The following is a 27616-nucleotide window of genomic DNA, read 5'->3' as shown; positions in this document are numbered from 1 at the left end:
CCAGTTATTATTATTGTTCCTACCAAGTGGCAAACATACCATGAGCTGCATGTATGGAGCATACCTCTTCCCCCAAATCACAGTTTACACTTGCTAAAGCATAACAGTGTATTGTGTCTAAAATGTTTTTTTCCCTTTTTTTAAAGTAGAGATTCTCCATCAAACATTTATGTTTTAGTTTTCATTCATAATGTTAATCCAACCTCCTTAATTTTACAGTTGAGGAAACTGAGGGCCAGAGAAGTGAAGTGATTTGTGAAAAGTCCCACGGTAATAAGTAGAAGACTCGAGATTTTAATCCAGGTCCTTTGACTCTAAATTCAGCAGTCTTTCTAATATTCCACACTGCCTTGCAAATTGCCTTGCATTATTTCCATTAATCTTAAAGGAATAGTTCATCTTTGGAAAGCCACCAGGATTGCATTCTGTCATTTTGAGGAACTGATATGTCTATGACATATCACCAAGATAATTAAAAAATTTCTTTGGACAGCTGTCATGTTTGCAGTGGAGATTACATGCATTAAGTTATAGGTTATGAAAGTTCTTGAATGATTTTCTGAGTATCATCTAAAATGACCAGTTAATTCATTAAATTAATTGACCCTGCCCAAATAATAGAAAGATTTATAAATAAAGTTCTCTTTGCCAAACATTTGGAAAAGAAAACCCCAGAGGAAATTATGTCCTCGACTGTCTTAGAATGCTATTGATTCAATCTACAGACTGTCAAGTAGAGGTGGGTCCTGTGGTGGGGGCAGGGAGGGGTTGTCAGAGAATAGGGGAGTGAACTCTGAAAAGGGGGAGGCAGGGTTTTGAAGGAAAAATTATTAACCAGAAAGATAGATGTGTGTGGGGATGGGATAGAATGGAGAGATAAAAAGAAAGGGACAGAGAAAAAGAGAAAACAGAAGGGAAAGAGAGAGCTAGATATAGATACTTAAAAGTTGTGTCAATGGATTAAAGCCACAATTTTGTAAAATTGATGAATTAAAATAACTTTAGGCTACTTTTTAGTTTTTATTATTTTCTTGAGTTCCTTTGTATACATGTTTTAGTTTGCCATTATTGAATTGGACCCCTTTCTGTAAGGCAAGAATGCTTGGTTGGCAAGCACAGTGCTGTAATGAGGGCGGAGCATATTTGCTATTCTGTAGTCTTGTCTAATTTACATATTTGTACCAAAATACTCAACCGTGCAACCTGTGACAGCTCTATATGCTTAAATACTTATTGCCTACTTTCCCACCAAAGATACATGAAATATTTTCTGTTGTGATTTGGGAACAGGGGAAAAACATCTTAAGTAGCATTCTTATTCATTTTAGGTTTTTCAGTGTTGAGGACAGCCATATTACTTTATCTAAGATCACCAAGCAATTTCACAATCTTTCTTCTGAGAAACAAGTGTTCACAGATGCTTTCAGAGCAGTGTAGTGAACCTACATCAGAGTTTTGTTTTAAAGAGTTTTGCGTAAGGTAATATGGCTCCAAAAAACTGAGCTATGGGAAACCATTCAGCAGATGTCAGGCTTCATTGTAATACTGTAAGAAAGTGATAATTTGTTTTCCTTTTGACTTTTCTCCCCCCCCCCAAAAAAAGCTAATTATTATCTTTTCATTCTAAAAAAAAGTCAATTCAAATCAGCAAATATGTGTCAAATTTTTTAAAAAAGATTTATAATGAAAAGAATTGATGGTATATTTCACCTAGAGTAAAAAGACAATGTGTAATAAGGGATTTTGTGGCTTTACAGCTCAGTGCATGTGTTTGAAAGCTGTTCTCTCAGCAACGTGGGTGGCAGGTTATGCTACCATATAATGTATTGTAGTTGGCTCTCCACACTTGTCAGGGTTAGTGTTCAACCATTCGGAAAATTTTCCCATTGTTCTATCATGTGAACCAAGACTAGTGTTGAATTCCCAATAACCTACCAAAAAAGATTTAATTAGAAAGTCTGAAATTTAATGATTTTTTGTTTATTGTTTTAATACAGTATTTGTATTACAAGTATTTTATTATCTGTAAATACAATCACTTTTAGTCCAAAAGGATACCAGGATACCAAACTCAGAACTTTGGTAGGGTCTTTTTCATCAGATTTGAACAAAAATGTATATGCTCAATACTGCCTTTTTTCTGTATTAGTACTCTGTTTCCATCTTAAACATTTTTGCTTTAGATGGACCATAGGTCTTGGCAGCTAGTTCATTTTTAGCAAATAATACTGTTTCTAGTAAGAGATGCAGAGAAAAAAAATAACTTTGTGTGAGGTCCTTGTAAACTGAACCTTGGAACATTACTTTTATTTCTGTTTTTTTCCCTTTTTGTACTTCTTTGTGTCATGGTTATAAATTACTTCGTTTGAACAGAAGAATTAAAAAACATTTTATTTTGTGATTCCTGGAATTATAATTGTTTTTTTCTTTACCTGTTATTTCAAAGACTGGCACACAGAGAAATAAGTAATTATGGCATTGAAATTCCATTGTGCCAGCACCTCCACAGCATAATCCAAAAAAAACAGAAAATCGCCTGCTGGGTTATATGCAGCATGCTTGTGTGAACATCAGTGTCTGCTGTTCACACATCATTTTTTACTGAAAGTTCCCCCCTGGAATAAAGACTCTGTGTTTTCTGAGTGCAGTGAGACATTTTGTTGGTTCTTAGGTTTTAAATTTTATAGAAGTTTATTTTTTTTCAAGGGAGATTTCAATATCATTATCAATCTAGCCCATCAAAGGGTAAGGAGTTTTTTGTATGCTTATATGTGTTTGTTATAGGAAGCTGATTTTCCTCATACCACAAAGTAATGACATTTTGTAAATGAAAATACAACATGGAGGAGGAACTAATGAGATAGAGACATCATGGGCATTTGTGAATTTATGTTTTTATGAACACATATATACATTTATCTACTTGGGAGAAGATGCCTACAAAGATGCCTTTTGCCTACAGAACAACTTAAAACCAATTTCTTTTTTTGTGAATAGGTAGATATAGTTTGAAATAATATAGATGTATTCTGTACTTCAGGTTCCTCAAATATGGTGGCTTCTTTACAACATTGTATTTAGTTACAGTTTGTCTAACGTGTTGTAACTCTAATCAAGGAATAGATAATAAAATACATTTAAAGGCTCGGGTCTTAATCTTTGTGAACACCTTGTAATCCATGCTATAAAGTATGGAAAGAACTGACAGCCCAGCTGGAAAACACAGTACATCGTGTATTGGCAATTTTAGCCTTCCTACCCATATTTATGTCACATCAAATAAAGAAACTGTCTCCCAGATAATATGGAACACTAGGTTCTTCAGACTTCTGTAAAATGGATCTGATGAGTTGCTATTCACACTGCAAGATTCATTTAGTTTTTTTGGTTCATTAGTGTTAGCGATTTCTCTTTCCTAGATATTTCCGTTATTCAATAACATGGTAAATATGCAGAGTTCCTTGTAAGAGAAATCAGCTTATTATTTGCAAACCTATTATTTGGAGCTAAGAAGAAAAGTCATTATAAAATTATTTCTATTTATGTGCTCCATTTAGTGACCTTGCTTAAAAATGAGAATGAGTTTGTGTTGGGGTGAATGCCATCCCTTTTTTAGATTCAGATTGTCAAGCTGTATGCTTCTACTTAATAAGTTTTAAAATTTTGTATTAATTTTAATGTATCTTACTTTTTCTTGCTAATTGTCAAAATAGTACTGTAGTACTTTTGGGGAGTAATGATTAGACATATTGTTGCTTGAATATTTTTACATATTAATCCTTCTCATTCCTTAGACTTTTTAATTAGTGTTCTGGAAGAGAAGCTGTGCTTCAGATAGGGTGTAACTCAACACTTACCTCTTGGAAAAGAAGGAAAGATGCCTCCATGTCCATACCTTATCTTGTCTTTAAAAAGACTGAGGAACTGGAGTCTTCTAATTTTTAGGCAACCTGGCACATTGCCATTTTCCTACCAGGCTGGTGATTGGCTCTTATGAATAAGAAAAAAATACTTTTGCTTGCTATCTAGTTGTTACTGATTAAAGTTCTAGGAAACAATTTTTCAAAATAACAGTTTTCTTTTATGACTAGACTAGACTAGGCCTTGTGATATTTTTCCAAATGTAGGATTAATTTGGTGCTTTTGAAATTTATGCAAATATTATTTGGAATGTATGCAAATAATTTGTTAATATTCATTGCTTCAGACTTCAAATTTTTTACTTTGTATAATTTAACCTTAACTGTGTCTAGACAGATTTCCTGGATATGGCTAAACAATTTTAAGAGTAAATTATGAGCTGATTTTTTTTGCACATTCATAAACAAGATTTGTTTCCAGTATGTATGATAGAAATGTAATAAATGGAAATTGCAGGCTGTACAAGTGAAATGAAAATTTTTTCCAGTTGTTTGTCAAATATTATTGACAACCCTAGAGATGTTTTGTATTTTTATTGTCATTGGAGTTGAATCAGATTTACCACTGCCTGTATTTGTGATAAGACCTTCATTTGCTAGCATTGTATTGTTAAGTAGTTGTACTTTTGTTCCTTGCCTCTTTCAGTTACATGTTTCATTAAAAGTTGTTTAGGAAACAATGTAGGATTATGTTATTTTTTAAATTTACTACATTTGGTTTTAACATAGATTAGATAGATAGATAGATAGATATCTCCTTGTCTTATTTTCATTCCTCTTAGGAATCTTGGAAACCATTTTATTATCTTTTATAGTATCATAACAGGAAATTACATTAAAAATAGCTACATTGAAGATAATGTTTTTATTTTAATATATGATGGTCTCATCATGTGGTAAGAGTGAAGGATAACTGTTGCATATGTAGTTTGTATATTCCATTTGGTATCACAATCCTAAGAGAATGTTAGGGGTCTCAGCACTTTGGATAAAACTCTTTGGTGAATTTGTGGTAGGACATTGTCAAGTCACACAGGATGGTTAGGATGCAAATTGCATTGTTGACTATGTTGGATACATTGACTTTTTAATAATTAAAGTAATATTCAGTTCAAGTAATAGGTGAAAAACACAGCAATATATTATTACTAAGAGTCTAAGTTTCATGATAGGGTATTATAGCTTTTGTTAACATGTAGGTTCCTTAGATGAAAGAAGTCATACAACTTTCTAGCTGACAGATATCCTAGAAGTCATATAATCCAGTTCTCTTTTTCTGCTGAGTTAATAGGCACAGAGAAATGTTAAGAACACATAGCAAGTTAATGGCAGAGCTAGAACATTATCTCACACTATATTATAAGGAAGAAAGTTATGAAATGGATCATCCTCCCAGCAGAAAAGTATCTCTTGTCACATATCCAATCAGTTGTCAAGTTTTGTTGATTATATGTCTCATGTCCTACTCATTCTCTCTGCTCAAAAAGCCACCTCCTTGGTTCAGGCCCACATCACCTCTAATGCAGACTATTGCAATAGCATCCAGATTGTGTTACTTGCCTCTAGTTTCTCCTCTCTTTAATCTGTTCTTCACACAACTCCAAGGAAATTTCCCTAAAGCACAGGTCTGACCACATTACTTCCCTAGTGACCCTTATTGACCCCAGAATCAAGTACAAACCTCTCTGTTGGAGTGATTGTTTCTCATTTAAGAAGCACTGCAGTGTTCTGGGGCTTGATGCAGTTAGCACAATGTCATGTGAAAACAGGAGCATGTGGAAGAACTCACCATCTCTAGGAATTCATTTCTTTAGTTGAATTTTGCAATGGAAAATCCGTCATGATTGTAGCTAGCACCTTTGACAAGGGTAGATTTCCTTGTTTGGTGCTTTTTTTTTTTTTTACTTTTCGGAGGGCAATTGAGGTTAAGTGACTTGCCAAGGTCACATGGCTAGTAAGTATTAAGTGTCTGAGGCCTGGAATCTTAAATTATTTTGACCTGCTTGAGACCCACCTTGCTGGAGGAGGTTTAGTCATTTCAGTCATATTCAATTCTTTGTAACCTCTTTTTGAGGTTTTGTTGGTAGGGATACTTGACAGGTTTGCCCTTTCCTTCTCTAGCTCATTTCACAGATGAAGAAACTGAGGCAAAGAGAGTTAAGTGACACGACCAGGGTCACTTAGCTAGGAAGTGTCTGAGTCTAGATTTGAATTTGGGTCTTCCTAACTCCAGGCCTGGTGCTCTATCCATTGCATTCCCTAGGAGAACCTGGAGGAAGTATACTACTTCTTTGTATACTCAGTCTAGCCAAGCTGCTGTTCTCATATTTTTTTCACTGCCCTTTCCACTTAATCATTTTAAGTAGTATTTTTCTTAACCAAATCAAATGTGTTTTTTATAGTCAGCCACCAGCATGGCAAATAGCTTCTCGTATTCTCTCTACCTTTTGGTCATTAGCGTAACTATAAAGTTGTAGTCTATTGCACAAACTTTATTTGGGAATAGCTCCTCTTTGCAGTCTTCAATTGTGCACACTTTATTCTTGTAAAAACATTTGTAGTGATGCGTAGGTGGGCATATTAGTCAATAGCTATTGATGGGTTCTGATAATTTTTTTTTCTTGTAAATAATAAGGTCTGGGACTTTTTCTTGAGCCTTTGGTACCTTTTCTTTTGTATTCCTTGAGAATCAGTTGCTCAGAATTGAGTGGATCCCAGCTCAGTCTCCTCTCCATGTATTTATTCTAGCCAGCTTTATGGTTGCCATTTTTTTTCACTGCCTTCTCTACTTCGTTGTAGAGCACATCTGAAACCATAGTATTAGAATTAAAATATAGTGCCCACATTATCCTAGCTAGTGAAAAGAGTTATAAAAATATTTATGAATCTTTCAGTTTCTTTTTTCTTTGTCTTCATTTCATAACTTCAATGGCCTCAGGATAATTTTACGTAGTTTTGATCAAACTTTCTCCAACCCTGTTTTTTCTTTCATTTGCTGTTTTATAAGGAAATACTGCTTATAACCTTTTCTTCACATCTATAAAATTTTACCGGTGAGCCTGTGACTACCTTGTCTCTACTTGGCAAGTAGAGCAAGTATTTGTTGAATAAGTAAGCTTCTTGGGATTTTTATTCTCTTTTATGTCAACTGATTTATATCGAATAAACTTAGTTTGGAAATAGTATCTATTTCTGTTCTTTTATCTTTTTCCCATTTGTTGACATCTACAGTTTGTTTAAATAGATCAGGTTGAGTTGCCCCAATTATAATTGTATATCATGTCTTCTCACTTTTGTTTAAGTTTGGTATTGGTTTTTATTATTGGTTTAATTCTACATAGACAATTAATTTGAAAGTTACTCTCAAATCAGTAGCAATTTCCAAAATTTTAAAATAAAATCAGTTTCATTTGGTGTTTATCTTGTCCACTGTCTATTTTATAAAAATTCTTTTTAATTTAAAAAATTATTTTTCAGCATTCTTTTAAAGGAAGTTTTGAGTTCCAGATTTTTTCCCTCCTCACACCTCCCCCAGCTCATTGAGAATGCAAGCAATATAATAATCAGTTTTATTTGTGAAATCATGCAAGATATTTCCCTATTATCCATGCTGCAAAAGAAAGCAAGAAAAATAAAGAAAGTGAAAAAATTATACTTCAATTTGTACTCAAAGTTCATTAGTTCTCTCTCTGGAGTCAGATAGCATTTTTCATCACAAATCCTTTGGATTTGACATCATATCAGTCAGAGTAGCTAAGTCTTTCACAGTTGATCATCATTACATTATTGCTGTTAAACACCGTGTACAATGATCTCCTGTTTTTTCTCACTTCACTTTGCATATGTTCTCATAGGTCTTCCCCAGGTTACTCTGAAACTATCCCTCTCATCATTTCTTATAGCACAATAGTATTCCATCACAATAATGTACCACAACTTGTTGAACCATTCAGCACTTGATGGTATCTCTTCCATTTCCAGTTCTTTGCCACCACAAAAAGAGCTACTATAAATATTTTTGTACATATAGATCTTTTTCTTTTTCCTTTGATCTGGGTTGCTGGGTCAGAGGGTATGCAGAGTTTTATAGCATTTTGGGGCATGGTTTCAAATTGTTTTCCAGATTGGTTAAACCAGTTTACAACTCCATCAACAGTGCATTAATGTCCTTATTTTTCCACATCCCCACCAGCATTTGTCACTTTCCTTTTCTGTCATTTAACTAGTCTGATAAATGTGAAGTGGTTCCTCGGAGTTGTTTTAATTTGTGTTTCTCTAATCCATAGTGATTTAGAGTATTTTTTCATATGACTATAGAGAACTTTGATTTCTTCTTCTGAAAATTGCCTGTTCGGTGTGGCTAGGTGGTACAGTGAATAGAGCACTGGCCCTGGAGTCAGCAGGACCTGAGTTCAAACCCAGCCTCCTGCCCTCCCCCCTCCAAAAAGCAAAAACAAACAAAACAAAAAAAAAAAACACTTGTTCATATTCTTGGAGCATTTATCAATCAGGGAATGGCTCATTTTTATAAATTTTACTCACTTCCCTATATATTTGAGAAATGAGGCCTTTATCTGAGAAACTTGGCTGTAAAAATTCTTTCCCAGTTTCCTGCTTTCCTTCTAATTTGGTTGCTTTGGTTTCATTTGTGCAACAAACCTTTTTAGTTTCATATAATCATAATTATTCATTATACTTTCTGTGGTCTTCTCTATCTCTTATTGGGTTATAATCTTACTTTCTCTTTTTTTGAAGAAGGTATTCACAGTGTAGCCTAGAGCCTTCTGTGTAATAACTCGAGTGTTTCTAACTCCCAAACCACACTTCTAAAAAGTTTTCTTTTTATTTTAAACATAAACACCAAAAAAAATTTCTGTATAGATCGTAACACAAAAGATTTTTCATGAAACTGAATTTTCATTTCCCAGCATTTGCTTCTTTTTTCCAAAGATGTGTTTTAGTAAGTTATACATGTTAGTCTGAAAACTGTCCTATTTATTCCTCATGAACTTCCTGTACATGAAAAACATATTCCATTAACCTTCCCCCTAAACCCCCATTAACCAGCAAAAATGAGGAGAAAAACCCTTGTAATAAGTAAGCATAGTCAAGCAAAACAAATCTAAACATATTCAAAAACATGTATCTCTCTCTGTTCCTTAAATTCATCACCTCTCTCAACAACAGTCATTTATTAAACTCATTCTATATACCAGGTACTGTACTAAATGCTAAGAATCTCTGTCATCAAGTTTGCTTTTAAATGAGGGAGACAACAAATACACATATATACAGATCACCAATACAAGATAAAAACAGGGTGGTTGTAAGGGACTTCATAGGGGAAAGCCTATCTTGGGGAAAAGGAAAGTTCCTTGAAGAATGTGTCATTTAAGCTAAGTTTTAAAGGAAATCAGAGATTCTTTGAATTGCAAAATAGGAAGGAGAGAATGCTAGGCAGGAGGAAGAACTAGTATAAATGCACAACGATGGTAGATGAAACATAGTGTATGAGGAGAAAGAAGTAGGTCGCTTTAGGTAGATCATATAGTTCCTGGGTTTGTAGACTCCCAAGTATTTTATATCGTCTATAGATATTTTAAATGGAATTTCTTTTTCTGTCTCTTGTGATTGGAGTTTGTTAGTAATATATTGAAATGCTGATGATTAATGTGGATTTATTTTGCATCCTGCAACTTTGCTAAAATTGTTATTAATTTCAAGTAGTTTTTAGTTGATTCTTTAGAATTTTCTAAGTATAAAATCTTATCATCTGCAAAGAGTGATAGTTTTGTTTCCTCATTCCCTTTTCCTGTTATTTCTTTTCCTTCTCTTATTGCTATAACTAACATTTTTTTTTAAAGCAATTGGGGTTAAGTAACTTGCTCAAGGTTACATGGCCAGTTATTTCTGGGTGTGGTGCTAAGTATCTGAGCCCAGATTTGATCCCAGGTCATCCTGACACTGGGGCCAGTGCTCTTACTTGCTGAGCCACCTGGCCGCCCCATATAGCTAACATTCTAATAGAATATTAAATAATAGAGGTAAAAAAAATGGTCATCCTTGCTTCACCCCGATTGTATTGGGAAATCTTCTAGCTTATCCCCATTGTAGATAATGCTCGCTGATGGTTTTAGATAAACATTACTTATCATTTTAAAGTAAGTGCCATTTATTCTTGTGCTGTCTAGTGTTTTTAATAGTAATGGGTACTGTATTCTGTCGAAGGCTTTTTCTTCATTTATTGAGATAATATAATTTCTGTTGGTTTTGTTATTGATATGGTTGGTTATGCTGATAGTTTTACTAATATTGAACCAGCCCTATATTCCTGGAATAAATCTTCCCCTGGTCATAGTATATGATCCTTGTAGTTTATTGTTATCTCTTGGCTGATATTTTGTTTAAAATTTTTGCATCAGTATTCATTAGGGAAATTTGTCTATAATTTTCTTTCTCTGTTTTGGCTCTTCCTGGCTTAGGTATCAGCACCATATTTGTGTCATGAAAGGAATGTAGTATGACTTCTTCTTCACCTATTTTTCCAGATAATTTACATAGTGTTGGAATTAATTGTTCTTTAAATATTTGGTAGAATTTGCTTGTGAATCCATGTGGGGTTTTTTCTTAGGAAGTTCATTGATGGTTTGTTCAATTTATTTTTCTAAGATTGGGTTATTTAAGTATTTTATTTCATCTTCTGTTAATCTGGATAATTTATATTTTTGTAGATATCCATCCATTTCATTTAGGTTGTCAAATTTATTGGCATATAAATGGGCAAAATAGCTCCTAACAATTATTTTAATTTCCTCTTCCTTGGTGGTAAATTTCACCCCTTTCACTTTTGATACTAGCAATTTGGTTTTCTTCTTTCCTTTTTTAAGAATCAAACTAAGCAATGGTTTATCTTTTTTGTTGTTATTGTTGTTGTTGTTTTCATAGAACGAGCTTCAGTTTTATTTATTAAATCAATGTTTTTCTTACTTTCAGTTTTATTAATCTCTCCTTTGATTTTCTGGATTTTCAATTTGGTGTTTAATTGGTAATCTTTAATTTGTTCTTTTTTGAGTTCTTTTAGTCGCATAACCAATTCGTTGATCAGCTTTTTCTCTATTTTATTGATGTAAGCATTTTAGAGATATAAATTTTCCTCCAAGCCCTGCTTTGGCTGCATTCCATAAATTTTTGTAAGTTGTTTCATTGTTGTCATTTTCTTTAATGAAATTATCAATTGTTTCTATGGTTTGTTCCTCAACCCACTTATTTTTTAGGATTAGATTATTTAATTTGCAATTAATTTTTAATCTCTCCTTCCATTATCGAATGTAATTTTTATTGCATTATGATCTGAAAAGGATGCATTTACTATTTCTGTTTTTCTGCATTTGGTTATGAAGTTTTTATGTCCTAATACATGGTCAGGTTTTGTGTAGGTGCCATTTGCTGCTGAGAAAAAAGGTATATTCCTTTCTATTACCATTCATTTTTCTCCAGAGATATATCATATCTTACTTTTCCAGAATTTTATTCACCTCCTTAACTTCTTTCTTGTTTATTTTTTGATTAGAATTATCTAGTTCTGAGAGGGCAGAGTTGAAGTCCCTCACTAGTATAGTTTTATTATCTATTTCCACCTGTAACTCCTTCAACTTCTTCAAAAATTTAAATGCTGTACCGTTTGGTACATATCTGTTTAGTATTAATATGGCTTCATTGTTTATAGTACTTTTCAGAAAGATAGTGTCCTTCCATATCTCTTTTAATTAGTTCTGTTTTTGCTTTTGCTTTGTCTGAGATCATGATTGCTACCCCTGCTTTCTTTGCTTCAGCTGAAACATAATAAATTCTCTTCCAGCCCCTTACCTTTACTTTGTGTGTATCTCTCTACTTCAAATATGTATCTTGTAAACAGAATATTGTAGGATTCTGGTTTTTAATCCATTCTCCTATCTGCTTCAGTTTTAAAGGTGATTCATCCCATTCACATTTATCATTATAATAACTAACTGTATTTCCCTCCATGCTATTTCCTCCTTCTTTATATCCCCTACTTTCTCTCTTACCCTCATCCTTTCTCTTCTTCACAATGTTTTACTTCTGATCACCACCTTACCCAGTCTATTCTCCCTTTCATCAGTCCCTCCTCCCCTTTCTATTATCTCCATCCCTCTTTACTTCCTTATGGTGTAAGATACATTTCTGTATCCAACTAAGTGTGTATGTTATTGCCTCTTTGAGCCAGTATTGATGAGAGTAAGGTTTAAGCATTGTCCTCCACCCCCACCTTCATTTCCCCTTCTATTATAATAGTTCTTTCATGCCTCTTTTATGTGGAATAATTTGTCCCATTCAATCTCCCCCCTTCTTTTCTTTCAGTGCAGTTTTCTTTCTCACCCTTTTGTTTTGTTGTGTTTTTTTGGTGTCATCCCATCAAAGTCACCTCACATACACTCCCTTTGTGTATGTGTGTGTGTGTACTTCTCCTAATTGCTCTTATAGTAATAAAGTTCTTAAGAGTTACAAATATTATCTTGTCATATAGAAATATAAACAGTTTAACTTTACTGAATTTCTTGTTTTCTCTTTCTTGTTTCTTTATTACCTTTTTATGTTTCCCTTGAGTCTTGTATTTGGAGATCAAAAAATTTTTTTTTTATTTAGTTCTGGTCTTTTGATTAGGAATGCTTGAAAGTCCTCTGTTTCAATAATTCTATTTTTCCCCTGCATGATTATATTTTGCTGGGTCAGTGATTCTTGGTTGTAATTCTAACTCCTTTTCCTTCTGTTATATCATTTTCCAAACCCTCCAGTTCTTTATTGTGGAAGCTGCCAAATCCTGTGTAATTTTGATTGTAGCTTCATGATATTTGAATTGTTTCTTTTTGGAGAGGAGAATGTAGGTAGAGAAGAGGTAATACCTGAGATAATACTGAGGGATGGAGAGATTGAAGGCTGTGGTAAGGATAGAGTTGGTTTAGAAAGAGGAAGGCATTTGAGAGATGCAAAGAGAAAATATTATAAACAGATAGATGTTTTGAACATGGCAGTGGAATACTTGTGGGTAATGGCAAAATCATGAGAATGACAATCTTTGTGTGTGGATGAGTTGAAATGGAGCAGTAGGTCATCAGAGTTGAACAGATTGAGGAACTGGGAAGTTTGGGTATTTTGAGAGAAATTAATGTATGTTGAAATCTCTAAGAAAGATGGCAGAAGTTGTGGAGGTGGAAGTCAAGACTGAGAGCCAGTGACTGAATCCATTGAAAAAAGAAGAAGATGTTTTGAGTGTGTTTATGGGGGGTGGGAGTTGGATGGAGAGGATGTGGGGTCATGTATAACAGCTGCCAAAATATGAATTTTATGGTAAATGTGGAATCCATGAACCTCCAAGGAGCAAGAGGTAATGGTTATAGAGGGAGAGTCTGGAAATGGCATTGGGGAACAAAGATTACAACTCCCTGACCACAAGCATTGCAGAAGAAAAATACTAACAGCAAAGGAATTAGATTTGGATTCAGAGGTTCTTATCTTTGCTATGGTACTTACTAGCTAGCTCTGTTACTACTGGTAGGTCACTTGACTTCTCTGGTCTTCAAGTTCCTCATCTGTAAAATGAAGAAGTTTGATCAAATGATGCCTAATACCTCATCCAACTCTGAATTTATGATCCTATGATACTCTTATTCCTATGACATCTTAGATAAGTGGGATGTTAAGATATCACTTTCCTGTCTTAATGGTTTAATTTTTAACCTGTCCTGGCCAAACTATATTTCAGGGTTGTGAAAGAATTTGTATGATTGTTCTCCTCCTTGAGGAATTGTGGAAAAGGAGACATCATATAGGACAGAAATTAGACAAATGTTCCAATTTTTAAAGCTATGAAGAAAATATATTCTTTAGAGTATAGATCAAGTAGCTTTACTTTGATACCTAGCAAAATTTTAAAAAATTAAATACTAGCTTGTCCAGCAGTTGAATGAGTTGTCTCATGATATAGTGAGTTCCCTATCACTGAAAAGTTTTCTTGATAAGGCAGGATGACATGTCTTGTCTGGGCTTTCATTGATGGAATTTCTACTCAAATGTTAGTTGAATTGAGGTCCCTTCCAACACTTGTGATTCTTTTATTTTATGACTATGAATTTAATTTTCAGTTGTGTACAAAATAAAACTTACAGTATGTTTGGCTTTTTATTACTACTTTTGTGTCTGAACTTTGTGCTCTCCAGTTGATGAGGAAAAAAAAAGATGTAGTTGTATAAAAATATTTTAGTAGCTATTCATAATAGCAGAAAGCTAGATATAATCGATATATGTCCAGCAACTGAACACATTGTATATATGCAAGTATCCTACTATATTTATTCCATAATAAATGACAAATGTGAAGAACATTAAGGACTATGGAAAGACATGATGCAGAACAAAAAAAGCAATATCAAAAGAACTAACTACCACTGTAAACTATGACATTGTCATCAAAACCTGTATACACTAAAAAAAAAAAGGTTGATAAAGGAGACATGGCAACCAATATGATGATTTTGTGGTTTTATTAAATTAATATATAATACACATTGTATTTTAATTTTTCATTTTATTTAAAAATGTGTTTCTTCTAGAGGGCAAATTTGAGGGTATTTTTTTCTTTATTTGTTCTGTTGGTTTTTCACTTTATTAGATTGTTTAATCCATTTCTATTTAAGGTTATGATTTTTAGCCTTGTGTTTTCTTCCATTTATTTTGTATTGATTTTTATCTACTTTTAAGTCAATATGTTGTTCCTGAAATTAATTCGCTTATATTACTTTTATACTAGTTTGTTTCTGCAAACTTTCCATTGTTCTCATTTACCTGCCCCATCCCAGCTTCCTTGAATTTACTTTAACTGTTAACTTCTCTTTCTTTTTCTTCTTTTCTTTCTTCCTACCATTCCTTTAACCTTTTTCTTTCCTTCCTGGTTAACTATGTGGTTCAAAATCGTCCCTCCCACCCTCTGCTCCAAACTGTGTTTTAAGTAGAATTCTTTTGTTTTTCCTTTTTCCTTCGCTTTCCCTTCATTGGCATTTCCTTTCCCTTCCAGTATGTTGTGAATTCTGTTCTCCAGTTCATGGAGCCTAATTTTTTTGTCCCTCATGAAGTACATGAGGAACAAAAGGCCTCTATGAGAATATTCTTTATGGTTGCCCTTTCCTTTCTTTCCAGTTCTGGGATGAGACTTCTCTCATTCTGGTCCCTCTCTCCTTCATGGTTTTTATTTTGTTTTTTCACAGCTCTCTTGTTGAGAGACTAAAGTAGTTATCTCTTCATTGTTCATCTGTGAACTAGGTGGGAATAAATTTCCAGCTACCTTTCGGTTACTTCACCCTCTTCTCATCCTTGAAACTTCTCATTGTGTTATCCCTGTGTGTGTGTATGTGATTTTTTTTTGGCGGGGGGGAGATGCTCTTTCTTTTAAAATACATTTTGGTTTTGGGTGTACATTCTCTTCCTCTTAAGAAAAATAAAACCTCTGTTAGAAACACGTACAGTCAAAAAGCAAATTCTTGCATTGGCCATGTCCAAAAAATGTTTGTTTCAGTCTGTACTCTTGAGTCCATCACCTATTAGGAAGTGAGTAGCACCATAGAATATATTGATTTACTTACAGGGGATCTTGGAATTTATGAAGTATTAATTCTGCTCTTTATTCTAATCTTCTGATTCTTTGTTCCCTTAAAATCTTTTGGTTCCTTGATCTTTTATCCTTCAGTTCAGTTTCTTTTCTTTTTTCTTTTCTAACATTAACCTGGATATATAAGAGAATCACTTTCTTTGCTTTTATTTTCTTAATTGTACTTATTTTCCTTTTCTATGTTGCTCTTGTTTGGGCTTTTGCAAGTCAAATATTCTGGTCCTCTTTTTCTCCCCTCACAAATACCTCAAATTCCTGTTTTTCAAGATTCATCTTTTTTTTTGATTGATGATTAAGCCCTGTTTTTTTGTTTTTTGCTTTTTCGAGGGCAATTGGAATTAAGTGACTTGCCCAAGGTTACACGGCTAGTAAGTGTTAAGTGTCTGAGGCTGGTTGAACTTTGAACTCAGGTGCTACTGACTCCAGGGCTGGTGTTCTATTCACTGTGCCACCTAACTGCGCCAGGCCTGGTTTTTTATATGGTATTTTAGGTTACTGTTTGAACTCCATTGCTTTTTAGAATATTCTCTTATTTTCTCTGATGTCTCATGATGGAGGAGTAATTTTGGATTATTTGAATTGATAGTCCTTCATATTTGAAGGACTTTCTCTTGAGTGCTTGCAAAATTTGTTAAGTTATTCAGATTGTGAAATTTAGTTACTACATGCTTGGAGTTGTGGCATTTTTTCCCCTAGTGGTGATTTGTGAATCCTGTTAATCAAGTGCTTTCTTTGTATTTAAAAGTTCCAGACAGTTTCTTGTAGTATGACCTGTAATATATTCAAGCCTTTTTTATTTGTAATTTTAGCAGACCTATGATTTTTAAGTTATCTCTGCATACAATCTTCAAATTAAGTTGTTTTGTCTTGTATAGAATTCAATGTTTTAACATTGTTGCCGTTTGCTTTTCTTCTGCCCAATTCTATATTTTTGTTTTGCGAATTTGCCATTTTATCTTAAAGAGACGTTTTTTGGAGAAAAGATTATGTTTTCTAAGTTCTTTATTCCTTTAATATTATGTACAGATAACACTGATTTTTGACATAATTTCATCCCCGATATCTTTTGACAGTTTTATTTCTCTTTTAAACTATTCTAGAGTTTCTTGATTTTGTTTCATAATCTTTTCAGGTGTTCACAGAGTTCTCTTTTTGCTCAGGGAATTCTATTCATTTTCCTTCACTTGTTCATTATGTTCTGGTCTCTCTTTGAGTTTTTGCTTCCTTTTCTTTTTGTCTTTATGAACCTTTCTCTTGATTTGCTTTTTTATCAGCTAGATTTTTACTCCGGCTTTCTCCCTTGAATTTTTCATGTTTCAACCTGTCTTTTGTATTCCCAGTTGTTTCTGGTTTCCTTACTACTTTTTTTGTACAGATCCCTATATAGGCTGAGCATCGTGATTCTCTTTGATTTGGGGGAATGTGGCAGGTCAGCCCAAGTTCTTGCCCAAAGTAAACTCTAAGGGTTGGCACCATTTGGATTCCTAGGTCTCTTTCTGTCAATTGAGTAAGCTCTTTCACTTCTCTCTGGCTGTGTGTACCCTGAATCTCTTATGCCCTACCTTCGTCCTCCAGTTTCTTCCCCTTCTTTCTTATGGTTGGGTAGAATTCATATCTTCTAACTCTTACAGGGTGTTGGGAACAAGGTTCAAGCTGAGTCACTGCCACAGAGAGATTGGGCAAAGACCTCAAAGGCAGATCATGCAGGACAGGTATGTGGTATTGCTGATATTATTTGTGCATGGTGTATAGAGTGGTTTGCAGGGTGAGGATGCTGATTTGGAACTTTAAATACTTAAATTCTCCAGTATTATTTCATGGGGTTTTTACCTTGTGTGGTGATTCTGTCTTTTTATCTTGTGAATTCAGCTTTAGTTGCACAGTGTATAGTAAATAATTCCTTTTCCTGAGGAGGTTTGTAAAAAAAAAAACTATTTTACCACCATTTTGCTGATCACACTATTCTCCATTAGATTTATAATACACATTTTAAAAAACTAAGTAAGAAACAAGTAATAAAAATTTATTGTTTCATGTGCATAATTTTAAGTGATTTTTTTCTCTTATTGTTGTGATGTTTTTCTACCTTGTAATCTGTTTCCTATACCAGTTGCTAGTCTCTTTAATGTTAACTGCTTAGATAATAGCTTTTTAAAATAGACTTGATTGGGGCGGCTAGGTGGTGCAGTGAATAGAGCACCGGCCCTGGAGTCAGGGGGACCTGAGTTCAAATGCGGCCTTCAGACACTTAACACACACAAAAAAAACTAGCCGTGTGACCTTGCGCAAGCTACTTAACCCCAATTGCCCTCCAAAAAGAAAAACAAAAACAAAAAAAAATAGACTTGATTTCTTTCTAAGTATTTATAAATAAATAGTTTGGGGGGTCAAAAAAATTTTATCTCATCTCCTGTGATTTCATTCATTCTTTTGTTTCTTATGCCATTTTTTGAATTTGATACTCTCTTTAACTTTGTTCAGAATGGTTTGTGATATTGCATTTCCTTTCTCATTCTTCCCTGTTTTGTGCTGTCTTTTCCAGTTACCTCTGAAGATTAGCTGAACTATGGAATCTGGCTGTATTCCTTAAGGCTCTCCAGGAACTCCTGCTGTAACTGTTTCTCAACAGAGAAACCTTCTCTGACCTACAGGTCCAAAATGAATTTTTGACCATCTACGGCAGGGTGACTGATGATAACCACAAAGTCACCTTCTTAGGTGGTCGTATATTCACTAGGGCAAAAAAGCTTGCTTTTCACAGTGGGTTCTTTGACTGAGTAAGCTTCTGTGTTTCTTGTTAAGCTGCTCTTGCGGTGTTCCTCCTTTTGACTCACTTGGAACTTCTGAAGTTTCTCTTGGATCAGCATAAGTTTGGTTTTTTTTTTTTTCTGGAACTGGTATATCATTGCTATTAACTGGTTCTCTTCCTTCCTAAGTGAAAAGGTGGCTAAAGCCTAGAATCTCCTACTTCATGTGTTGGCAGTTTCAGTATTAGCATTATTCAGAATCTCAGCAGGGCTCAGCTGTGAAGTCTTCATGAAGGGAGATAGAATTTGGGGGATGAGGTGGGGAGAATCACCTTTCTGAGATCAAGCAGTTGCCTTTTCTCTCTCATTTATTGTGGAGGAATGTTTGCATAGCAACAAGAAAGAAAGAAAAGAAAACAAGAGATTTTCCTTTATTTTGTAACTTTTTATTTTACATTTGAATAGTTTTGTACACTAAGTTACTTATATATTTAACTGAATTTAACTTTTTTAATCATCTTCTTGGAAGGATTTATCATTTAACATTTGTTGTTCAGTCATTTTCAGTCACTGCCCGACTCTTCATGACCCCATTTGGGGTTTTCTTGGCAGAGATATTGGAGTGGTTTGCCATTTCCTTTATCAGCTTATTTTACAGATGAGGAAACCGAGGCAAACAGGGCTAAGTGACTTGCCCAGGGTCATACAGCTAACATATATCTGAGTCCAGATTTGAACTCAGGAATATGAATCTTCCTGATACTTACTGAATTAAAACGAGGATTTTCTGACTCTTAAATATAAATAAGAGTGAAGTAATGATAGCCATAAAATACCCAAACATTGTAGACAGAGGATTCAGTTGTCAATCTGAACTGACATAGTGAAACTATTGCAAACTTTGCCTGTATTATAATTTGCACCATTTTAAGAGTTGCCATAGTACAGACTGAAATCGGAGAGGGAATTGTGAATGTTAGGAGACTCTTGCTCCTATTCAAAACTGACATAGTTTGATCTGTGTTAATAGTGGTGGTAATTCTGTGGTTCTTTGCATGGCAGCTCCTGCCAATAGGGAGAATCCCTACCCCTTCTAGTAGGCCACTAAAAAACACTTAAAAAGTAAATATAATGAAATTCACCAAATGAGAGCATGGTGAAGCTAAGATTTGGGGGGTGGGAGGAATGATTTTAATTAACATAAGGAAATGTTCCATTTTTTTCACACCTTTACAAACTCGTTTTAAATATTTGTGGAGACAAACATTTCTACTTGCCTAAATAATTTTTATAAGCAGTACCCTATCCTGTCCCTATTTTGTATTCCTCTTTTCCATACCAGAGGTATAGACTTATAGCCAGATATACACTGATTTTGCCACAAATTTAAATTAAAAAAAAGTTATCAAGGAATAGTAGAAAGATGCTATAGGATAAAAAGGTGGTCTTAGGCTTTTTTCATAGTATAAATCAGTATGATATGAAGGAAAGAATAAAAAAGAAATTGGTGCCACAGAGCAGAAATAAAAAAGGTTGAGTCAAAGTATTGTTGGCCCACCAGCCAAATTATTTTAGGCTTTTAACATGTATTGATTTTCAGGCTTATTGTACCCTACACAAGTAAAAGCTATAGTTGAAGGCACTGTATTTTAATTAGATGGTCACTAATAAATAACATTTCTCATTAGTAAAAATATCACTATCTCTTTGTCACTGATAATATTAATGATAGACGAACTGTTTTAGAAATCTTTCTTATACAAAGAATGTGGAGACAGAAATTCAGCCATTAAGAATTCTGGGTGCCATATTTCAGTCAAGCTTGAGTGGCTTCAGAAGAAGGCACCAGGGGCAGCTAGGTGCAAAAATGGTACGAATTATAATACAGGCAAAGTTTGCAATAGTTTCACTAAGTCAGTTCAGACTGACAACTGAATAGAGCACTGGCCCTAGAGTTGGGACGACCTGAGTTCAAATCCGGCCTCAGACACTTAACACAAAACTAGCCATGTAACCTTGGGCAAGTCACTTAACCCCAATTGCCCTGCCTTCCCCCCTCCAAAAAGAAAAAAAAAAAGGCAGCAGAGATGATAAGAAGATTGAAGACCATGCCATACATCTTGAAGGCACTGGGGATACTTAAGAGGCTGGAAGGCAAAAGATTTCAAAGTGATATATTCATTGTTGGAAAGTTGTCATGTGGAATAGGAATCTGGCTTGTTTTGCTTGGCTACACAAGGTAAGAGGACATGTAGAGGCTGAAAGTTGCAAAGAAAAATGTCAGTTCCTTGGAAGGAATCATTTCCTAAAGATGAGATGGCCACTGGTAGAAGGAGCTGCCATAGGAGGTACTGGGTTCTGTCCCACTGGAGATGCTATTTAATAAGCCCTTGCTAGTGATATCTTAGGAGGCAGCTCAGTGGATAGAACACCAGGTCTGTAGTCAGGAAAACCTGAGTTCAAATCTGGCCTCATACACTTACTAGATGTGTAACTTTGGATAAATCACTTGACCTCTGTTTGCCTTAACTCATTAAAGAAGGAAATAGTTTGCTGAGAATACCCCATGGCTGGTCCATGGGGTATGGTCCATGGGATCACAAAGAGTCACATATGACTGAACAATAGCAGTGATACCATATAGTGGATTCCTGATCAAGTGGTGATGATTAGATGTCCCCTGAGGTCTGTTGTAACTCTTTGAGGCTTTGAATTTTCATTCCTTATTCTTGTTGCCAAAAGCTTAAGAAAGATGGGTAGGGAAGGGTCCTGGTTCTGGTAGCTCTGTTTTAGAGTCGAGTGAGGTGGAGGTTGAAATACAATTTTCCTCATTTGTATAAATTCCTGTCCTGGGAGGAAAGCCATAGTTTGAGTAAATAAATCTATAGTCAACAGATTATGCAATTTAGACTCAGATTTTACCTTTTAAATTTTATTGGACTTAGACTGGGTATGAACTCCTTCCTTTTATCTTTTCCTGTGCCCTTATTCTCATTCAAGTTAAGCCTGTTTGTACTTTGAACCCACACAAGGTCTGGTTCTAGGCCTGTCTTTGTCCTTTAGAGCTTCCATTCCATTGCACAAAATTTATTATACCTTCTATTCAAATGTTCCACCTCCTACTTTAGGCAGTTCTGGCTTTTATGTAAATCTGCATTATACAAATTTGACTTTTCAAAAAGAATTCTGAAAGAAATCTGCATTCCAAAACAATGCCTGTGTTAATTTTACTGCACAATGCTGTACTCTCTCTGTTTCTGCCCCTCCATTCAGCTGCTCTTTGGCCTCCCACAACCTACCGAAAAAAAAACAACACAAAAACCCTTCAAGTGAAAGAATAGATGTGCTGTTGGTCTGGATTTGGGGTTGGACTTGAGACGTTTTGCACTCTGAAAAAGATCTTTGCCCACCTGCGGCACGCCTAACCCCAGCATATTACTGGTCTTCTGTCTGAGTCCATGTATGGCCCCTGTATGTTTTCCTCTTCCCTTTTCTGGCCAGGCCTCTACTCAGCTGACCCTTACCTTTGTGTATTCCTCCTTCTGCTCTTGCTTCTCTGTCCCCAGCCCCCATGTGTTCTTGAACTGTGTCCCAGCCTTCTCCATCCACAGGTGTAGGGGCTCCCCTTCCTCACATCCATGGCAAATTTGCCTTATATAAAGAGGCTGCAGAATGGTCCACTTTTGTATAACCAGTACTATCTGTATCAGCAGCTAGGTGGCATCATACTACACAGAGCTCTGGGCCTCAAGTGGGGAGGACATGAGTTCAAATCTAGACTTTGACACTAGCTGCTTGAACCTGGACAAGTCACTTAACTCAGTTTGTCTCTGTTTCCTTATCTGTAAAATGAGTTAGAGAAGGAAATGACGAAACACTGCAGTATCTTTGCCAAGAAAACACCAAATGGGATCATGGAGAGTTGGACATAACTGAAAACAATTGAACCATAACAAACTTTTCCCTTTGCAAAACCTTCAAAGACAAATATTCTTTGCTCTGTACTACTTACCATCTTCTTATGCTCTCTGTCATTTGACAACCTCCAGTGTCTTCTTTCTCCTTCCTCAGTAACATCAGCACTTGACTTACAACCTGCCCTATCACCTGCCATCATTAACAGCTTTATCATTTACTTCATGAGTATTATGATGCCCTGACCACATAATTGTTTAATTTGAATTCCACTGACCTCTATCTCCATTTAAGCTACTACTCATTAATGGGGCTGTTGTAGACTGATCTGGAAGTCTGAAATTCACTCTGACTAGTTCTTCTCTTTTGCTTCTGTTCTTCTCTTGAACTTGCTGTTTATCTTTATTATAATGCCCCTTTTCCTCTCAGTCTACACCCTGGTTTTCATTTAACTTAATTTTTTGCATAGCAGGACACCATGGTTCATCATTTTAGCCCTGAACCCTAAGCCTCATTATTCTCTTAACTTTACACCTTAGCCTGTCGGCTAATCCCTAGTCCTGGATAATTCTCACCTTTTTTTTTTTTCATTTAGTAACTTTGAACTGTTGCCAGTTAAAGTTATGGAAGCATTATAATTGGGTCCAATACAAAATTATATTTTGTTCAGCTGGGTCTTCATTGATAGTAGACAGTCCTTTCATTCATCTGTTGCTAGCTCTCATAAACTCTACAGTGCATACTCTGAATGTTCCTCTTCTCAAGCCCTAGCCCCAACTTCCTCACTTGAAGCAATTCATTTTATTTCTTTCCTAGTTTCCCAGTAGTAGTAGCTAGCATTTATGTAGGATTTAAGGTTTGCAAGTGTTATACATGTGTATTTTAATCTTCACAACAATCCTGAGAGGTAAGTGTTATTGTGATCCAGTGTATAGGTGAGGACACTGAAGCTAAGAGAAGTGAAATGACTTGCCAAAAGTAACACAGCTAGTAAATGTCTGAGACAAAATCTGAACCAAGGTCTTCCTGACTTCAGATACAATGCTTTATCCACACTGTTTCACCTAGCAGCCTGCCAAAATGGTGGAATCTATAACACGAGATCTCTAAACTTCCTCATAATATATTTCAGATTTTCTCTGTATTTTCATCTTTGTTTTGGTCTCTGGGAGTTCAGTATTCCCTCTCTTTGTCAAAGTTAACCAATCCAGATAACCAGTGACATCAGCATGACTTGCAAGTGAATTGGATTTAAGATGAGTCCAGTGGCAAAATAGGTAACAGGATGAGTGGAGATTGCCTCAGATGGAGTGAGAGACGTTGTCACTGGTCCTCTTTGAGAATGAAAGACAAACAACAACTCTGTGTGTGTGTGTGAATAATTGAATAATTTCTTCTTGAATCATAATTGAACTTTTGGGTAAGCTAATTATTTTCCTTTAAGGCTCTGATCATAGGTGTTTTGGAATTATTCTCCTCAATTTGTTTGTTGGACATTCCTGACATCATTATAATTCTTTTTCATTTGCTAGTCATTAGACATATATTATATCATTAGTTATTCTTCCAAGGATTTATGCTGGGCAACTAAGCATTGCTGGATCTGGAATCTGCATGCTGGGCACTGAGTCTGTGATCCTACCCCATCCCTATTTCATAGATCCTGCTCTGGTCACTTGTCTGTAGCTTGAATTTATATCTTGGACTCTAAAGCAGACCGTTGGTAGTTTTGCCTTTGGTTTCCCAAACAGTACTAGATTTTATGTTCTTAGATGTTTGTTATTGGGGGGAGAGTTGGGCTGTACTGCTTCTGATTGCTCTGCCATCTTGATCTCTCCATGTGTTCTCTTTTTCTTGGTTTTTATTAATTAAAAAAAATTTTTTTCTATAATGATTATCCTTCTCTTCCACCTATCTCCTTCTCCTCTACCATTAAGAAAGAAAAACAAAAGCCCTGTTACTAAACAAATTCCTGCATTGGCCATACTCCAAAATAATGTCTCAATTTCTGAGTAAATCATTTCTCAGCAGATAAATAATACATTTCATGATGAATTTTCTGTGGTCACAGTTGGTCACTACATTGAACATAGTTCTTAAATCTTTCTTAACTTTTTGTCTTTACAGTATTTTTGTTATAGTATAAATTATTCTTCTGGTTCTACTTAATTTACTCTACATCAGTTCATATGAATCTTTCCAGGTTTACCTGAAACCTTCCCCTTCGTTATTTCATACAGAACAGTAGTATTTCATCACATTCATATACCATAACTTGTTCAGCCATTAACTAACTGATGGTCACTCCCTCAGTTTTCAATTCTTTGCCACCACAAAAAGATGTGTTATACTTTTGTATATGCATAATTAAAGTTTGTTTTGCTTAGGCACTTCTCTCCCTTAACTCCTCTTCTTATTCTGTCTACTCCCTTCTCCCCTTTCCTTCCTGCTTTCCTGTTGAATGAAATGTATTTCTGTACCCAACTGTGTATGTCAGTATTCTTCATTCCTTTGTCCATTTCAGATGAGAGTAAAGTTCAAGTGTCATTTGCTCCTCCCACACTTTGTTCCTTGTTTATATAGATTTCTACTTGGGCACACTGATTTTGTCAGATTATTTTCTCTGTACTTCATCTTCTGTTTTTTCCTCTTCCCTTCTTTCTTGTAGCATGATCGAATCATAACAGAAACACCCCCAGGCCCTCTGTCTAATTAGATTCCCTCTATCCCCTGCCAATGATAAGTTTCTGAGGAGATACATGTATCATCTACTATATTAGAATGTTTACAGTTCGTCCTTGCTTAGTTCCTTATAATTGTTCACTCATGTCTACCTTTTTATGTTTGTCTTTTGACTCTTACATTTCTACTTCAGAATCTCTGTGCACTCCAGATCTTTTCATCCAGAATGCTTGAAAATCTTCTATTTCAGGGTAAATAGGTAGCACAGTGAATACAGCACCAGCCCTGGAGTCAAGAGGACCTGAGTTCAAATGTGGCCTCAGACATTTAACACTTACTAGCGGTGTGACCTTGGGCAAGTCACTTAATCCCAATTGACTTCCGAGGCATCCTGTCTAGCTTTCTATCCACCACATTGCCTAACTGCTTCATATTCTTTACCCTATATATTCACTCATTTGCCAGATCTTGTCTATGGTACCTCTACAGGCTCTTCTACATCTGTTCTGTTCTCACCACTATCATAGCCACCACCTTAGTTCATACTTTAATCACCTCTCATCTAGACTAATGCAACAGCCTCCCAATTTCCCTTCCTTCCTCAAATCTCTTGCATTTCTAGTCCACCCTCCATGGAGTTACCAATGTGTTTTTCCTGAACTAAAAGTCTGACCATGTCATTTCCCTATTGAATAAATCCATTGACTGCCTACTGCTTCTAGGATCAAATATAAACTTCATAACTTAGGTTCAACCTAACTTTCCAACTTTATTTTTCATCACATCCCTTCCTACACTCTATAGTTCAGTCAATCCTGTCTTCTTGTTATTCTTCAAACATGATACTCCATCTTCTTTATCCATGCCTTTGCATAGCTATCATCTATGCATGTTTCTTTCAAAACTTTAGTGAAGCATCTAACATTTTCATGCACATTTTTCAGATACCTCCAGTTGCTGGTGCCATCTGCATAAATTTAGATTGTCTTTATTTTATTAGTTTTATATACTTATTTATGTACATGTTGTCATACCCAACACAATATAATTTCTTTTAGGAGAGGGTTGGTTTCATTTTTGTCTTTGTATCATCAGTACCTGGCATATAATAAGTGCTTTTAAGTACTTATTGATTTGGTTGGTGGCAGTATTCTTTTTTTTCTTTTAAATTTCTTTATTTGTAGTTTATAACATTCAGTTCCACAAGTTTTTGAGTTCCAAATTTTCTCCCCTTCCCTCTTTTTCTCCCCCCCCCATATGTAATGCCATGCACAGAAGAACTGCTACTGTGAACAGCTTTTTTAAGGTTCTGATTACTCAGTATAGTGATCACTCTATTTATTCCATAACAAAAGCAAAACCTACATGGAAAATCAAGGTACAGCATTCACCATATTACAACTTATCACAGAAAATCACAGTATAATATTCACAACATAGTCTCAAAGTAAAATAGTTACTCTTAAGTTAACTCAATCAGTCACTTATCAGTAATATAAAAGTACACAGTCAAAGTCTCCCACTTTTGGGGCAAAGTCTTAATTAGCTCAATCAGTCACTTATCAGTAATGTCTCAAAGTACAATCAATCAGTCACTTATTCAGCAAAGTCTTACTAAGTATCATACACAAAACCCTCCACCTCTTAGGCCACTAGTAAACTATAATTACATAATTACTTAGTACCCAAGGAGAGGTCTTTTCATCTTGACTTGTGGCCTGTTCTCACATTCCCTGGATCCTCTTCCATGGTCCCAGATTCTACCTGGATTCACCAGACTGTCACCTGGGTTCAATGGCAGATAGCTCCCAGTTTGTTGACCAGCTCTCTGGGCAGGTCCTGCTCCACACTGGCGTTCACAGGGTCTGGTCCATGTCAGCTCCTTCACCATTTCTGCTTCAAGAAATTCAAGGCTCAACCAAGCTGCAAACAAAGTCTCAGCATCCCAGTCATGCTTCAGTCACCTGGGCTCTTGGCTCCTGGGCTCCTGGCTCCTGGCTCCAGGCTCTGGGCTTCTGTTCAGAAGAAGCTCCACCACCACAAGTTTTCAGGACTCAGTTCTTCATTCTTCTGTAGCTGTTCTGAAACCAGATCTCAGTCTCAAGGAAATTTTGACCATGCCTCTCTGGGTCTTTTCTTATATATACACAGTATTACCTATTTCCTTCAGCCAACCGCTTCCTGTTACATCAGTTAACAGGAGACAGGAGTTCATACCTTCTGTTCCCCCAATCAGAGGCTTGATCACTTACTAAGTGCTAAGTACCTGCTACTTTTGCCTACACAAAGGGATCTTCAAATTCAAAATTACATTACCATTACACCATGGTATACAATCTGATATAGGTTCTACAGATACCTTTACATTAAACATTTTCACAATAGTCAAGTTTTAAAGAAGAATTATAACCAATGGAATGAACCACAAGAGAGAAGAAACAAAACAGGAGAAAAAAAAGAGAGAGAGCAAATAGTTTGCTTCAATCTGTATTCAGATTCTGCAATTCTTTCTCTGGATGTGGACAGCCTTTTCCATCATGAGTCTTTTATAGTTGTCTTAGAACCTTGCATTGCTGAGAAGAGCCAAGTTTATCAAAATCAGTCATCACAGATACAATGTGTCTGTAATTGTGTACAATGTTCTCCTGGTTCTGCTCCCCTCACTCAGCATC

At 35.4% G+C, this 27616-nt stretch overlaps 1 protein-coding gene across 3 annotated transcripts in view; it reads left to right on the top strand.

The window, feature by feature from the left end:
- Window positions 1–27616, top strand: part of ANAPC10 (anaphase promoting complex subunit 10) — a 137269-nt gene that overhangs the window by 95513 nt on the left and 14140 nt on the right. The window contains exons 5-6 of one of the 3 annotated variants that reach the window (XR_011171896.1): window positions 17232–17312; window positions 18143–18251. The exons of 1 other annotated variant lie outside the window; for it this stretch is intronic. Coding sequence is in view for 1 of the 2 variants with exons in the window: in XM_069105466.1 (XP_068961567.1) it covers window positions 17232–17312 (81 nt within the window). In the remaining variant the exon portion in view is untranslated. The remainder of the gene's footprint in view (window positions 1–17231; window positions 17313–18142; window positions 18252–27616) is intronic. One more of the 3 variants, XM_069105466.1, reaches the window with a different exon arrangement.

The sequence above is a fragment of the Petaurus breviceps genome, unplaced genomic scaffold (assembly GCF_028583685.1).
Source record: "Petaurus breviceps papuanus isolate PSGF00001 unplaced genomic scaffold, PetGlider_PUasm1.0 76, whole genome shotgun sequence".
Classification (NCBI taxonomy): Eukaryota; Metazoa; Chordata; class Mammalia; order Diprotodontia; family Petauridae; genus Petaurus; species Petaurus breviceps.
This window is presented reverse-complemented; position numbering and strand designations above follow the sequence as displayed.